Below are 16,131 nucleotides of genomic sequence, written 5' to 3'. Positions count from 1 at the left end.
CTGTGTTTCCTGGCTACATGAGTCTCTTGTAAACAAATAATGTCCAAATTCTTTTTAAACAAAAACTCTTCAATTCTATTCCTTTTATTTTTGTTATCATTTATGCCATTAACATTCCAAGTCCATAATTTCAATGCCATTTTGGCCTTCTTTGGTAAGTAAAACTGTTAAAGTTCTTAAACCTGTCCTCCTCCTCCTCCTCCTCCTTCCTCTTCTTCTGATTTATTAAGATCTACTCCCTCTGGCGTCACTGCTGCTGCCTCTTCTCCCTTTCCCAATTCTTTGTATCTTCTCAGAAATTTGTATGTCTCATCCACATTTTTGAATTTAAATTTCTTTTCTTTGTAATAAAATGAAACTCCTTCTGGAAATTCCCATTTAAATTCAATTCCATTTTTTCTCAAAATCTGAGTTAATGTCTTATATTGGTCGTGTTTTTTTAACGAGGAAAGTGGGACGTCTTTAAATATGATTGTGAATATTCCATCAATGCATAATCTTTTTTATCTGTTTTTCTGCAAAATCAAATTTCTCATTTCTCTATCCTTAAATATAATCAAACAATCTCCTGGGAATTTTTTTTGCCTTTGTTGTCTTCGTATTAATCCTGAATGCATTTTGTATTGTTTTTGCCACATCTTCTACCTCCATATTTAGCCAATGCCTGTATTCATTGAGAGTTGTAAGGTATTAAGCAGGGATGGGGAACCCGAAACTTCTAGATCAGGGGTAGGCAACCTAAGGCCCGTGGGCCGGGTGTGGCCCAATCGCCTTCTCAATCTGACCCACAGATGGTCCGGGAATCAGTGTGTTTTTACATGAGTAGAATGTGTCCTTTTATTTAAAATGCATCTCTGGGTTATTTGTGGGGCCTGCCTGGTGTTTTTAAATGAGTAGAATGTGTGCTTTTATTTAAAATGCATCTCTGGGTTATTTGTGGGGCATAGGAATTCGTTCTTCTTCTCCCCCCCCCCAAAAAAATATATATAGTCCGGCCCCCCACGTGGTCTGAGGGATGGTGGACCACCCCACAGCTGGAAAAGGTTGCTGACCCCTGTTTTAGATGTTATTGGATTACAACTCCCACTATCCCTGACCACTGACCTTGCTGCCTGTGGCTGATGGGAACAGGAGTCCCACAACATCTGGAGGGTGACAAGTTCCATATCTTAGGTGTAAAACCATCCCTGTTCCAAAACTTCCCATTTCAATCCTGATTTCATTCTCTTAGCTCAAGCATTGTGTGTGTGATGGAGCAATACAATCAAACAATTGCCCTGGAGTTCGTGTTTCTGGGATTTTCCAAAGATCAAGACACCAACCTTTACCTCTTTGCAGCGGTCCTTTTCATGTACCTCATCACCCTGACAGGTAACACACTCATCATCGTGGCCATCCACATAGACATACGGCTCAGCACACCCATGTACTTCTTCCTGAGCTATCTGTCCTTCCTGGACATCTGCTACACAACAAGTGTGGTGCCTCAGTTGTTAATCCATTTCCTGACCAGCTACAAGACCATCTCCTACAACAGGTGCATGGCTCAGCTCTATCTCTCATTCGCCTTTGGAAGCATTGAATTTATCCTCTTGGCAGCCATGGCTTATGACCGATATGTGGCTGTCTGTCATCCGTTGCATTACAAGGTCATCATGAGCAGGACAGTGTGTACGCAGTTGGTGCTAGCATCCTGGACAGCCGGATTTCTCAATGCTCTCCTGCATACGGTGTTCACTGTGCGCCTTCACTTCTGCAACTCCAACATCATCAATCACTTTGCCTGTGAAGTCCTGGCTGTTATCAAGATTGCATGTTCAGACACTTCCATCAATGAGATTCTGTTTCTGGTGACAGGGTCCATTGTGCTGGTGATCCCCTGTATCGTGGTCACACTTTCCTACATCTATATAATCCGTGCTATCCTACGTATCCAGTCTTCAGGAGGTCGTCAGAGAGCCTTCTCCACATGTACCTCTCACCTGACCGTAGTTGCCCTCTGCTATGGCACAGCAATCTTTGCTTACATGAGCCCCAGATCCAACACTTCGCCCAACCAGGACAAGATGCTGGCTTTCTTCTATGCAGTCGTTACTCCGATGCTCAATCCTATAATCTACAGCCTAAGGAACAAGGAAGTCAAAGGAGCCCTGGCTAAAGCAATAGGGAAAAATATCATTTCTGAAAGTCATTGATCCATTTGTGAATTTTTATACATCCAGTAAGGTGGCAGAGCAGATGGAGACATGCAATTTGCTTAATCACTTAATTAGTCCACACAATGGACTTGTATAGAAACTGATTCTAGGAGGAAACATTGTTTTGATACAAGATGAACATTTAAGACTGCCAAAAAAGAAACAAAAGCATTGAGGAAGTAATGGGCCTGAAAACGAGTCGCTAAAAGTGATGAATGATCCTCCCACCTCAAAACAATTCACTTGCAACCCCAAGAGGAGTGGTTTGGAGTTTGATTTTGCCCCATTTAGAGGATTATCAGGTTAATCCAAATTTGCAGGGGAAACACATTGAGGTTGGTGCTGTTTGCGTGTAACATTTTATGGACTAGGTAAGCTAAAGGGGAATGCAAACAATAAATACACCCCAAGGTATCTTATCGATATCTCCTCTTTGCCATCTCTCTCACAGGCTCTTGCTACCTATCCTAACTCCTTCACTGGACACCTCTCGATTCCATACTTTTAAGTCATCAACAAGGAATGTCACAAAGGAGGCATTCCATCGTTACCTTGACAACCTACCTACCTGGACACAGGCCATTTCTCCTATTGAGTCAAGATTCTAGACTGCTTACTCCAAGTCCTCTGCTGTGCTGCCAAAAGGTTTTCTAATTCCCCCTGCCCGCCCTCTCAAATGTGGCCGTTTATATGTATTAAAGTCAAGAAGACAGTCATGGAAAATCATGGTGAACAGATGTTGGCTTAAGGAGATGGTTGAATTTAAGATTTAAAAAAAAAAAATCAGAGGAAGAGAGTCCGAAATGAGGTGGTGGAGCATCCCTACAGTAAGACGCCGCAAAGGGAAAGGAAGATAGACTGGGAATAGAGATGGTAGCCTTATGCTGAACTAGAAGTTTGATACCTATAGAATATTTTGGATATTAACAAATCCAAAATAACTGTTGTGTGCCACTTCAGTCCTCTCAGTGGACTCAGTCCATTCACACATATCATTAGCAGCAGGGGCGCCGACTTATAAAAAATATTGGGGGGGCCCATACCGGTGTCCTGCCGCTGGTTCGCTCGGGTAGCCGGGAGAACGCAGTTCGAGGTGGCGGTGTTGGGGAGAGACCCTCGCTCAGGGCGCCACGAGACTTGGCGGCCGGCGGCCTATCTGGGGGGTTTTGGAGCGTATTTCGGCAGAGCGATTGGGGAGGAGGGGGCTTGTTGCCGGATTCTTCAGCTGGGCCGGAGATCCGCTGCTGGGGGGTCCCTGGGCCGAGTTGTGAGCACGGCCTGCTGAAGGGAGATCCAGCCGATTGCGCGACGGGACGGCCGGGGCTCTCCGGCTAGGGCGCGCGGCTGGCTGGCTGGCGAGGGAGCAGGTGGGGAGGAGGCGGGGGTTACAGCTCCCTCGGGAGTGCATTTCCACAAGGGTGCGATGATGTCACAAGGACAAGAAAGGCACACGATATGGACTATCGCGAGCAGGGCGATGCAAAGCTCCAGAGTTGCCTGCGCTTCAGCCCTCGGATCACAAACTGCAGTTCTTTTCCAGGTTGCTGTCTCGATTTTACATCTGACCGAGCGTCTCTGAATCGTGGCTTGTTTGTGCATCTTTGTGCAAGTATTTCTAAATTTTGCTTTCTTTGTGCAAATAATAAAATAAAATAAAAAAGGACGACCTGACGTTATTTCCTCCATTTCACGAGGAAAGCACCAACTCTCCAAAAGCGCGCGCAACCCAGCCCTAGAAAGTTTGCATCAGCCTCGTCCGTCCCCAGGGCACTGCAATCCTGTTGCCTGTATCCTCCGATGGGAGTCGCAGCTGGAACGATCCTCTTCTCTCTTCCCCCTCTCTCGGTGCACAAAGCCAGCCACGCTCCGCCTTCCCGATTGTGCCTCGGCATGTGAGCAGAGGATCCCATTTCAGCGCCGCGCTCTTGCCCTCGGGCTGATGCTCAGGTGGCTCTCGGTGACCTCTTCCCCCCGCCCCTCCCCATGCGATCTGATCTCTCCCCTCCCTCCCCCCAGAAACTCCTCCCCTCCCCTCTCAGGCTTCCTCGGCGGCGGCGCTCTGCTGGAGGGGCGCCCAAGATTATTGGGGGGCAGAGCCCCCCCAAACGAATTTTTGAGGGGGCTCGGGCCCCCTCAGGCCCCATGGAGTCAGCGCCTATGATTAGCAGCAAAGCAGCTGCTTTTTCTCCCATGAGAGATGAGGTGTTGCTGAAGTAGGCATTTGAGAGTACTGAAACCACAAGCCAATATTGGAAGTGCAAAGGTGCATTGGAATCCCCAGTGTGTGCTAAATAGTGGTGGAGTGAATATACCCATAAGCTACCCTCTTTTGCAAGTATAATGCATTGGGGTGGGGAATATATGAGAGAAATACAGCAAATTGCCAGAGGCAAATCTCACAGAGTTGAATGGGACTTACTCCCAAGTAGGTGTGCTGCACCAACACTGACAAGGACCACTTCTCAGTCATGTCACCCATCCTGACACCAAAATATAGCTTCTTTGTTTGCTGTATTGTTAGCTGAGGTGACATTATTTTGAGAAGAAGAGAATCGCAGCAGCTGCCATTTGTTTTTCACACAAAGCCGCTTTCTGAGGTGGTTTTTCGAATTTTGAGTAACTCAAAATGGCTGCCTCCTTTGCCACTCACTAGGGACCACTGTTGTAGTGGGCTGCAAATGAATATGTACAGAAAACCACACACCTTTACTGAGTGGGTCGACTGTGCCTCTAAGCACTGTCCTTTTCTCCGAGAGATGCAATGTTAAATATCCCTCCAAAGAAAAGACAGATTGAATCAGACATGTGAAAAATATAAAATCACAGTGTTCTGTTCCACATAACCCTATTTTTAAACTTGAAGTATAAAAACAACAAGAACATTTTACACATTTGGATTTCTTCTCGTTTCATAGTAGAATATCTTGCAAACCCCCTCAATGTTTTTTTTATTTCACAGCAGATAAAGAGGTTTAAAAGGCAACCCATGCCATTCTTTGGGGTGGAGGAATGAACAATGTAAGCATATTCATTTCTCATCAGAAACGTAGGAGACCCACCAAGCTCAATAGGACTTAATCTCAAGTAAACACGCCAAAGAAACAAATTTGTGTGAGGGGCCATTTCTTTTATTTTATTTTTTTGATAAAAAAAATTATTGCAAAGTAAATACATTAATACCAAGCCACACATAAAGAATACTATAAAGAGAAAGAAAAAAATAAAGAAGAAAAGGGGGGAAGCAAAGAAGACAGTAAAAGAATAAAGAAAAGTATAATATTTCAATACAATAAACACTATTTTACAAAATAATAATAGTAATAGACTTCCATCACTCTCACAACACTTCCTTTCACATTTCATATTTTATCTGTATTTCAGTATTATTTTCATCTTAATATATAGATATGTATATATGTATGTTTCCCCTTTTCCATTCACGAGGTCATTCTAGACACAGCCAAATTTTTACATTAGAACCTTGTCTTTCTAAATAATCATTCAAGCACTTCCATTCCTTCTTGACTGTATTCATTGGCTTTAGTCTTATTACATCCATCAATTTGGACAGCTCCAAATATTCACATAATTTACATAACCATTCCTCTTTGGTCGGTACCAGGAACCAGCTGAGGGGCCATTTCACCAACTCATCTCTCCTTAAATTACCGGCTCAATTTCATAATTGGTTGGTGGATTCACTGTTTCTTGCCACATCTAAGGCTGTGTACACATTACTAGGTTGTCCTGATTCCTCAGTTTGAATCCAGGCAGGTTTGTCAGAAAACGCATCAAAATGTGATTATTTCCTAGGAAACCACGTATGGACTGTAACTAATGTTGTGTACACTGCTCCCAAGCCAGCGATGGAACCACACCTGTTGCGGAGCAAACAGGAACGCGTACACAGCCCTAGTGTAGGATTGCAGCCTAAGTCATCTTAAAAATGTGCCCTTATGAGATTTTCAGGGGGATCTCGGTATCCCAGACCTGGAAAAAGGGAAACATCTTCTCAGAGAAAGGATAGTTGAAAGTATAGATAAGTTCCATGGAGTCAGCGTCATAAAAGGAGAGGATTTCAAAATCGTACTCCAGGAGTATCTTGATCCGTCGCGGGGATTTCCACAGTGGAAGGACAGTGGAAGGAGACGTAGAGGCCATATATTCCCCCCCAATCAGCTGCAGTGCCCAAAACCCCTCAGTAACTCTGATGCATTGGTACCATTTTCTCCCTATGGATTCCCGGACTGCACCGATGGCCCATGCTTTGGCCTTGCCCACCTCTACCACCCATTCCATAGTCCCAGAGGTGATGCCTTCTGCTCCGAGGACACATGGCGAAAAATTGAAGCGCTCAGGGTTGTCAGGAAGAACCTGGGCCTGGCTGCCCAGGTACACACTTTTCCGATCTTCAGAAAGGATGAGGGTAGGGAAGGCTGTCTTGGGATCCAGTGTGACCTCCACTAAAAACAGAGACGGAGAATAGTTTGCAAACAACCTCAGCAGCTGAAGAAATGACTTTCTACTGTAGGAGTTGAGAACCTTTGGCCCTCCAGATGTTGCTGAACTACAACTACCATCATCCCTGGTCATTGGCCGTGCTTCCTGAGGCTGATGGGAGTTGTAGTTCAGCAATACCCAGAGGGCCAACTGTTCCCCATACCTGTTCTACTGCTTTAGTGGTAACAGTTTCCAGAGCACAGACATCTCAAGGTGAAGAACAACGTTTTAGGAACACTGAATGTTATTTAATGGTACCTTTGCTAACCAGAAAAAAACATGTGCTATTTTCCTTCCTAGGATAAGTTCTAAAAACAAAACAAAAAACAACTTTGTAGATTTGGGCATAGTTTCAGGTTGAACCCAGGAAAGCCTTCCTTGAAATATTACAGGTATATTTTTATGATGTAATTATTATGATAATTACAAACTCATATTCATAACTATATCATTGCTGTTAAGAAGAAGAAAAAGGCCCTGATTATTATAATATGGTACGTATAACTTAAAATTGCACATTATTTTCAAAATTACCATTCCAGAAGGCGTCTTCTTCTATTTGTCCCCGTAAACTAACCTTTCTTTTGAGTCCCACAAAACTTGTAAGTGATACTGGACAGCAACCTTTCTTCCCGTTTTCTTTTTTCTTCCCTGGTCGAGGCCGCTGCTTTCATAGGCTGCAGGAAAACTGTTGTTGTTTTAAAAAAATGACATTCTGGTTAAAGATAAGTAAATAAAAGAAAGAAGATTTCCCATCCCCTTTTTGCTCCTCTTACACCGCATGCACAAGAACAGTGTCCGTTTGCGGAAGTCCCATAAATAAACTGATGCAAACAGGATCAGGGTCTGCATAGTATTGCAATAGTTAGGGCTCCTCCAGACTTTGCATCATTGATATAGGGCTCATGGAATAGAAATGTGCAGTATAAAGCCTGAGGCTGTTCTGTGGGCAGAGTTGCACCCATCATCAGAGGGCCTCAGTCACATGCAGTGGTGCCTCGCAAGACGAAATTAATTCGTTCCACGAGTTTTTTCGTCTTGCGGTATTTTTCGTCTTGCGAAGCACGGTGTCGGAAAAGTTTTGGAAAAGCTTCAAAAATCACCAAAGTCTTCAAAAACCTCAAAAAAGACTACCACACCGCATGCTATGAGTTGCTCCTCGAAGTCAAGTCGCAACTGTATTAACGGTTTTAAGAAAAAGGAAACAAACTTGCAAGACGTTTCCGTCTTGCGAAGCAAGCCCATAGGGAAAATCGTCTTGCGAAGCAACTCAAAAAACCAAAAAACCTTTCGTCTAGCGAGTTTTCCATCTTGCGAGGCATTCGTCTTGCGAGGTACCACTGTAGAAATATCACAATAAGAAACTGCTGGAGGCCCAGTACCACAGCTGGCATAGTCTTGGATCTGCCAGGGCCCACAACCCCCCAGAAGCACATAACAAATATGATGCTATGTAGCTGCCCATTGGCTAAGCCTCCATATGTGCTTGGACTTTTTCACAAGGCTAGTACAGCTTCCTGCAACTGCGAGGCTCCATCATACAATATGGAGCACGGAACAGTGTATGGCCACCTTTTTAAACACAGGAGGTTGGCCCAGGCAGCCACTGCTACTCACTAAGCCCTAGTCAGCTGCACTGAGGTAGTGGCAGTCCCAGTGATGTCACCATGGGCAAGGAAGGGAGAATCTCTGCTGCCAGGGAGGCAAGGGAACAAAGCATGAGTTTGAGGTATCAGGGACAGTGGTGAGCTCACCAGGCATGAAGGACAAGGGCTCCACTGCAAGTATGAGGCCCTTCAAGGACTGTTGCTGTCCCTACACTGCTGCATTGGAGAGACGGGTTTCCATCTTAGAATCACAGATTCATAGAGTTGGGAGGGACCCACAGGGTCATCTAGTCCAACCCTCCTGCAAAGCAGGAATCTCAGCTAAAGCATCCATGATGGATGGCCATCCATTGTCGCCCACCCAGGCACACAGCAGACAAGCGAAGACCGTTTGATGCTCACAACCACACCATACATTTAAAGCACACGGATTCCGCCCAAAGAATTATGGGAGCCATAGTTCGTAGCTCTGTGATGGTTGAACTGCAGTTCCCAGGATTCCGTGGGCAAAGCCTATGGGCATTTCTCAAGCATGTTTGATACACGGATGAAGCGCAGAATTCACTGCAAATTGGACAAGAGACGTACGAAGCCTGGAACGGTGGGGCTCCTTTGTTTACTTACACGCTGGCATCTCTTGTTTGACTTTTGCCGACAGATCCTTTCTATTTATTCGGTCGAGGATGTTGACTGTCATCTGCAATGCTTTTGCCTCCTCGTAGGCCCTGACCATGAGCCGTGCTATTTCAGTGAGGTCGGCCTTCTCGGTCTTACAGTGCCGGATCGGCTTGTAGCCTTGCTCCAGTGGGTAGTCTTCGAGGTGCATCTTAAATCTCTTGAATTCCTCCTCTGTGAGCTCGTCCAAGTAGTCCACCAATTTGCAGCAGACACTGTTGGACATCTTGGCCCCTTCCAGTCAAAGGTTTACGGAAGGAGGAAAAATGGTCTCTAGGAGAAGGAAGGGGAGTCAATTCTCTTCTGATTGGACTGAAGAAGCAAAGACGGGGTTGCCCAGTTTCTGCAAAGTGTCATGAGCTGTGAGCTGAAAGGATGCACAATAATTTTACAGAACGATTACATAAAAGGAGTCTCCTCAACCCATTTATTAGTATTAGTATTAGTATTAGTATTATAGTGTATAAGCAACTTAATGACAAAATGCAAACGGGGGAAATCAAAAGCCATTGAAAAGAATGAAACAACAAACAATACCACATTCCTAAAATGCTCATCCAACAATACAGTAAGAGGGACAAGTTTCGGGGGGAAAGCATAATTTCAAGGGGAACCAGTGGTTGCAAATATCAGTTACCTCCCTCTAAAGAAAGGTGAGCCCAACCTCACCCCAAAATGAATGCTAAATAGGTAGGAGTCACATAATAAAAATAGATTGGCCCCATTCTGCTGTTTTCCTTTTGTTACAAAACAAATGTACTCTATCTCCACAGAGCTCTGTAGAACTGATGTCCTGCCTTTTCATGCTCTGTGAGTATCAAATATACCACAGAGTACTCCATTATGTGTGCATATTGGGTATATTCAGGTCAAGTTCCAAAGTCTGTTTGACAAAAACTTAGAGGGGACGCTGTGATAATTACAGCAAAAGCAAGAAAAGAACTTTGCAGCAACTATGTCTGTCCATATTCAGGAGTAAATTATATTGAATTCAATGGGTTTTTTCTCCCAGGTAAGCACAACAAATTTATTTCCTAGTACAGAAGTTGTGCTGTGGGTGCCCATCCCACTTCCACCTGACACAGGTATATATACTGTACAGTGGTGCCTCGCAAGACGAAATTAATTCGTTCCGCGAGTTTTTTCATCTAGCGAATTTTTCGTCTTGCGAAGCACGGTGTTGGAAAAGTTTTGGAAAAGCTTCAAAAATCACCAAAAACCTCAAAAAAGGCTACCACACCGCGTTCTATGAGTCGCTCCTCGAAGTCAAGTCGCAACTGTATTAACGGTGTTAAGAAAAAGGAAACAAACTTGCAAAAAACGCAAGATGTTTTCGTCTTGCGAAGCAAGCCCATAGGGAAATTCGTCTTGCGAAGCAGCTCAAAAACCGCAAAACCCTTTCGTCTAGCGAGTTTTTCGTCTTGCGAGGCATTCGTCTTGCGGGGCACCACTGTATATTATAAACAGTATATCACCCTGCTTCCGCAGCCCTGGCTCAGGTTTGTTTATTATTCTGTAAACCCAGCCAAACCTGTTTGATCAGCGACGACGGGAGGACAAGAGACATGTATGTACAGAACAGGAAGCAAGGCCCCTTTCAAGTCAACAGCCCAGGGTCAACATTTAATTTGAGGGAAGGTGCAGAGTTTGGGGAAAAACTCACCGCTCCTTCCTTGCTGCGGTTGTCCTCTTTGGCATGGCACAGCAAATGAAAGTGAAAGTTCCGGGAAGGTAAAACTCAATTCTGCCCCCCTCCCAAAGTTGAAAGTGTCGTCATAGCTTGCCTGTGCCGCGCAGACTTTGAACACTGTTGCTTCCTTCAAAGTTTATAGCTAAAAAAAGGTTAGAAACCTTTCTCAAAAAACGATCTGCTCTGGCTCTATAGGAAAACAGGCATACATTAGATAGCCAGCTGCTTAAGAGGAAATAATCCTTGAGTAATTTTAACAGGAGCTCCATCTGCAGAGATCAATAAGGGAAGCTTTTCATGGCCTGGGGGTTCGTCAGCTGTTAATGCCAGCCGATTAAACTACTGTTAAAAGTAATAGGAGCAGGGGTCTTATACATTTTTTGAAATCTAACCCCCCCCCCCACACACACATATGCACATTCATTTTCTTGATGTTCTTCTCCTTTGCTGATTTTCAGTTTGGTAAGACTGTGATCCACTCTGCCAAAGAAATGAGACAGGAAAATATCTGAATACTGGAAGCCGGGGCTGTTATTTTCTTAGCGCCCTGGTAAAGTGTGTTAGAAATTTAATTAACTTATGAATAGAGCAGGGATCCTAGCAAAAGCTTTAGGGGTCCGTACCTGTTTCTTTGGTGCATCCCCCCTTTGGTCTGTCATTTTCCGCCACTCTTCTCAATAGCTTGGGATTTGAAGGATAAAGCTATCCAATTGTTGCATGCTGGGAATCCCAGTTCTCCTCCATTAAAGAAATCCCACCCTCGTCCTTCTCCAGTTACAGGCTCCTTTCCTGTGCTTATGCTGCCCTCCTGTGGCCCCATTACTCTTCACTGTAGGCACTGAGTCTCTTGTTCAGTATAGCAGCACAAGGGGGTGGGGAGGGGTGGATGGGGTAGCCTTTTCCTCTCATTCCGTGGTCTCTTCCAAAAATGCCAACTGCCTTTTGGAAAGGGAGGGAAGCTCCCATCCCAATGCAATAGCTTTTTTCGGGGGGAAGGTGCTGTAATATTGGGGGTGGGACAAGTTAAATCCCACTTCCCAGTGCACCACAGGCTCAACTAGACCATCCAGCAGCCAGTTTTTTTAAAAATGGGGGGAGCGGGAGATGTATATATCAAGTGACATCTTGTCATGTGTAGCTTGGCCCATAAGTCTACACACTAACAATGAGCTCAGCTTTTTAGACTTAATGGGTATGAGTCAGCTAAAGTTGACCACTTTAAATTTCCATTGATTTCAGTGATATTTAAGATTGGGTTTAATTCTGCCATTGGCATCCATACGAATTAAGTGTTTCGCTTTGATGACTTGTTTAGCTTTGGTGCCTGTTGTAGACATGCGCTTCTGTTATAGGACCATGACACAGCACATGCCAATTTGCTAAATTGTAAGTTTAGCAGGTAACCCAAAGTACTGTAGAGCTGGCAGCTAACAGATACAAGCCTTTATAAGTAAACTGGGGGTGGGATTTCCCAGGCAGTCACAGCCACAGCCTATGAATGGGAGGTCACAATGGATAAATGAGGTCACAAAGCCAGTCTCTGGTGACTGGTCATGTTGCCTATGGTGATTAGTCAGGCTATCCCAGCATCTCATTGCTAAGGTGCAGTTGAGGTTGAAGGGATGAGGAGCAAACCAGACTTGGAAAGACAAAGTTTGGATTGAACTGGAAATGGGGGGTTGGATTGACCCCCCTATGCAGGGATGTTTGGGCTTCCCGAGTCTGGTAATGGGCCGTCAGAGGTTTGGAGCTGTTGGGACTCCCAATTTTGGAGGGAATTTGAAATATGTTTTAAAACATCACATGGAGCTTAGTCTGGACTATGAGAAAGGGGCTGATTTGTTGAAAAGGGTCAAAAACACTACTAAGCTGGAGTTTCCGCGAGTGAAAGAAAAATATGAAGAAGAGCTGCGAAAGGGGACATGGAAGAGATTTGAAGGCCTTGGATATAAGAGCACCAGGTTAATGTGCCAGACTAATGGGACAAAAAAGACTGACAATCCCGGGACGGGGGGAGGGGACGCTGGAAGAAGATTGGATTGTGTATTCTATTGTATTTTTTTTTTATTACCTGAAATGTTTTATGAACGTTGGAAAAATGTTGAAATGAAATTACTTGGCTCTTGTAGAAAATGTAATGTTTAAAGAACTAGGTAAAAAGGTAATGGTTAAGAGAAGTTAGTAAAAATAAGATTTAAGTTTTAAGCTTTAAGGTTGTTTTTATGAGACAAGATGATAATAGAGTAAGGTACGCAATGACAGAATATTATGAACTATGGAAAGGATTTGCTGTGACAATTATTAATCAAGATACAAGAGATGGGAGGAGGAGGAGGTCATGGAAAGAAGGTAATGAAAATGGAGAATTTGAAAGTGATGGTTTTATTTTTTTTATTTTGGGGTTTTTGGGTTTTTTTGTAATTTTGCCTTTTTTGTGTAATTTTAAATTATTTTTGTTTCAATAAATATCATTTTTTTAAAAATGAAGGGATGAGGAGCAGGTTCACTTCATTCATTGTCTCTTGGTGGCATTTCGGCACCAGGACATCTTCGGAGTACTCATTTTCTCAAGGTGCGTAGTATTGAATACAGAAAGGAAGGATTCCTGTATATTTCCCATTCATATTTTATCCCATGTCTCTTTAGAACTGTATCTTGTGCTTTACTATAGAATTAGGCTATATAACAGCTTTATATAGCACTGTTTAAAGCAGGAATAGGGAACATGTGGCTGCTACTATCATCAATAAGATTTATATGCCACTTAATATACAAAATACCTAAGTGGTTTACATAAAGCATAGTAAGGTAAGAAAAAGAAAAATGTATGTACAACATTTAAAACCAAAAATACAAAGAAATACATGAGTAAAAACAGAAAAGCCATCAATAAAACATTCAGTTAAAGGTAAAGGTACCCCTGCCCGAACGGGCCAGTCTTGACAGACTCTGGGGTTTGTGCGCCCATCTCACATCTATTGGCCGGGGGCCAGCGCTGTCCGGAGACACTTCCGGGTCACGTGGCCAGCGTGACAAAGCTGCATCTGGCGAGCCAGCGCAGCACACGGAACGCCGTTTACCTTCCCGCTGGTAAGCGGTACCTATTTATCTACTTGCACCCAGGGGTGCTTTCGAACTGCTAGGTTGGCAGGCGCTGGGACCGAGCAGCGGGAGCGCACCCCGCCGCGGGGATTCGAACCGCCGACCTGACGATCGGCAAGCCCTAGGCGCTGAGGCCTTTACCCACAGCGCCACCCGCGTCCCTTAACATTCAGTTAAGTATCAATAAATAATAGAACATGGTGAATCTGATGAGCCTGGGAATGCCAGCTTAAATAGATGGGTCTTCAGGAAGTGTTTAAAGTTTGAAACTCTGCCTCATGAACTACGCATGGAAAGGTGTTTGACCACTGGCTATGTTGACAATAGCTGGAGTGGCGCAGGTTCCCCATCCCTGGTTTAAAAATCTCATTTATTTATTTACGGCTATTAGCCCATAAAATATGTACAAACATAAGAAAGCACAAAGGCTTAAAAACCGAAATATCTGACAACAGAAGGTGAACACTGCGATGCAAGGGTGGGTCATAGGGCAAAGCCAAATAACAGGATGTGGCCCGGAGAGCTCCAAGGGACGGTTCACAGAAAAAGGAAAACTGAAGACGAGATCCGACATGCACTCTCATCATAACTGTCCGATTAGATTTTGATGTTGTTGTTGTTTTTTGGTGGTTTTTGCATGCGAGATAACCGCACTCAGGAATCTCGCCACCTGCAGAGTAACAGAAGGATCTGTATCCTGCAAAAGCAGTGCGGCGTGTGACTCAACAGGCCTGCTAACCAAGCGCAGTAAAGCAGGGCCCAGGAATTTAGTCCTGGCTATGCTATGTAGGGGACAGTTGAACATTATATGTGGAAGAGATTCAACAGTTTTCCCATCACACACGCATAGCAGAGACACCAAACCCTTGGAAAATCTGTGGCTCAGCAGGTTCGATGGAAGGACATTGAACCTTGCACGAATAAATGCAAGTCGGTGTGGTACTGATGAAAGAGATGACATGTATGGTGGAAGGTCAAGTGGTGGGGTTATTCCGTGATACCTGGGGGAGCAGACACCCCCACCTCTGGCAAGGTTGTGTTGATTTTCAATGTCTGCTAATCTTTGCTCAATGAGGCTTTTAGCTGAGCGTAAGTTCATCTTTAGGGAGTCCGCTGGGGAAATTCCGATGCTCAGAAGTTTGGCATGGATTTTTCCTACCCACGGATTAACAAATTCGTCCCGCCAGAGGCACTGAAAAAGGTAATGGTCGGGAAGCCTATGCCAGCTGGACAGCCAATAGCCAAAGACTCGCTTCCAGATGACAGTCTCCAATGTTGCAATCCTTAACTCCAGACGTATGGCTGCGTTGCTCACACACATGGGGAGTTTCAGGAGGCGACGGAGAAACTGATTCTGCAATGTCTCCAGCGATGTTAAATTGGACCCAGGGGCCCAGAGCGGGGCAGCATAGCAGACGGTGGAAACCACTTTTGCGTGGTATACCTTCAATGCAGAGGGGATGTGGGAGGCTCCGTCAGCCGCAAAAAATTGGAGTAGAGCATAAAGTATTGTTTTCCCTTTGTTTAGTAAATACTGTATCTGTGGCTTCCAGCTTAGGTTGTAGTGAAAAAAGACTCCCAGGTATTTAAATTTGAAAACCTGTTCTAATTGGACTCCATCTAACTTCCAGCTGTAAGTTTTCCGAGACCTGGTAAAGACCAGGACTTTAGATTTCCCATGATTAATTGTCAGATGGTTGAGTTTGCAATAAGCCGCAAAAATCTTTAGAGCTCTGCATAAACCGACTCTAGAGTAGGAAAGGATCGCTGCATCATCGGCGTATAGGAGCAAAGGGCAGCGAAAATCGGCTAGGCGGGGGGATGAATGTTGGCTTGAGACTCATTCAGAAAGAGCTTCATATCGCTAATAAACAGGTTGAAGAGGAGTGGGGCCAAAATGCAGCCTTGGCGCACACCTCTATTTATTGGGACCTCGTTGGATAGGTTTCCCGCAGGTGTGAGTCTCACTCTAGCCGACGACCCGTGGTGTAATTGGGTTATAAGCCATAACAGTCTTCTATCTATGCCCCATCTCTCTAGTTTCTTCCATAGACAGTTTCTTGGGATACTGTCGAAGGCGGCCTTTAGGTCTATGAAAGCGACACATAGGCGCCCCCGCCTCGGGGCAGAATATTTTCTGGCAAGATGATACATAATTACCATATGGTCAGAGGTCGAGTAATTGTTCCTAAAGCCCGCTTGCTCATGGCCAATCAGATTTGAGTCGTTTGCCCAATGAGACAGCTTAGACAGCAAAAATTTTGCATAGATTTTCCCGATGATAGACAAAAGGCTGATGTTCCGATAGTTCTCCGGGTCAGCAGGGGGACCCTTTTTATGGACTGGCACGATCACGGCC

At 44.5% G+C, this 16,131-nt stretch overlaps 2 protein-coding genes across 7 annotated transcripts; one reads left to right on the top strand and one right to left on the bottom strand.

Annotated features, from left to right (window-relative positions):
- Positions 1–777: 777 nt before the first annotated feature.
- LOC308570530 (olfactory receptor-like protein OLF3) lies at positions 778–2,650 on the top strand. Its single transcript, XM_081165434.1, has one exon. The coding sequence runs from the start codon at positions 1,251–1,253 to the stop codon at positions 2,193–2,195; it is 945 nt and encodes a 314-aa protein (XP_081021560.1). The 5' UTR covers positions 778–1,250; the 3' UTR covers positions 2,196–2,650.
- A 2,894-nt stretch (positions 2,651–5,544) lies between these two features.
- On the bottom strand, positions 5,545–11,655 carry LOC308572584 (butyrophilin subfamily 1 member A1-like). Of its 6 annotated transcripts, none has more exons than XM_081168767.1 (5): positions 11,294–11,655; positions 10,644–11,150; positions 8,930–9,347; positions 7,276–7,386; positions 5,545–6,661 (listed from the first exon to the last, which is right to left on the bottom strand). In XM_081168767.1, exons 3-5 carry the CDS (start codon positions 9,204–9,206, stop codon positions 6,153–6,155), a joined length of 897 nt encoding a protein of 298 aa, XP_081024893.1. In that variant the 5' UTR covers positions 9,207–9,347; positions 10,644–11,150; positions 11,294–11,655; the 3' UTR covers positions 5,545–6,152. The 6 variants fall into 6 exon arrangements, with proteins under 6 accessions (XP_081024893.1, XP_081024892.1, XP_081024896.1 ...); XM_081168766.1 differs by having other exon boundaries at positions 10,644–10,859; XM_081168770.1 differs by having other exon boundaries at positions 8,930–9,253; positions 10,644–10,859.
- Positions 11,656–16,131: the final 4,476 nt, after the last annotated feature.

Source organism: Podarcis bocagei, assembly GCF_964188305.1.
Source record: "Podarcis bocagei genome assembly, chromosome: 13".
In the NCBI taxonomy this organism is placed as follows: Eukaryota; Metazoa; Chordata; class Lepidosauria; order Squamata; family Lacertidae; genus Podarcis; species Podarcis bocagei.
The sequence above is the reverse complement of the archived record's forward strand: the minus strand, read 5'-3'. Positions and strand labels throughout refer to the sequence as shown.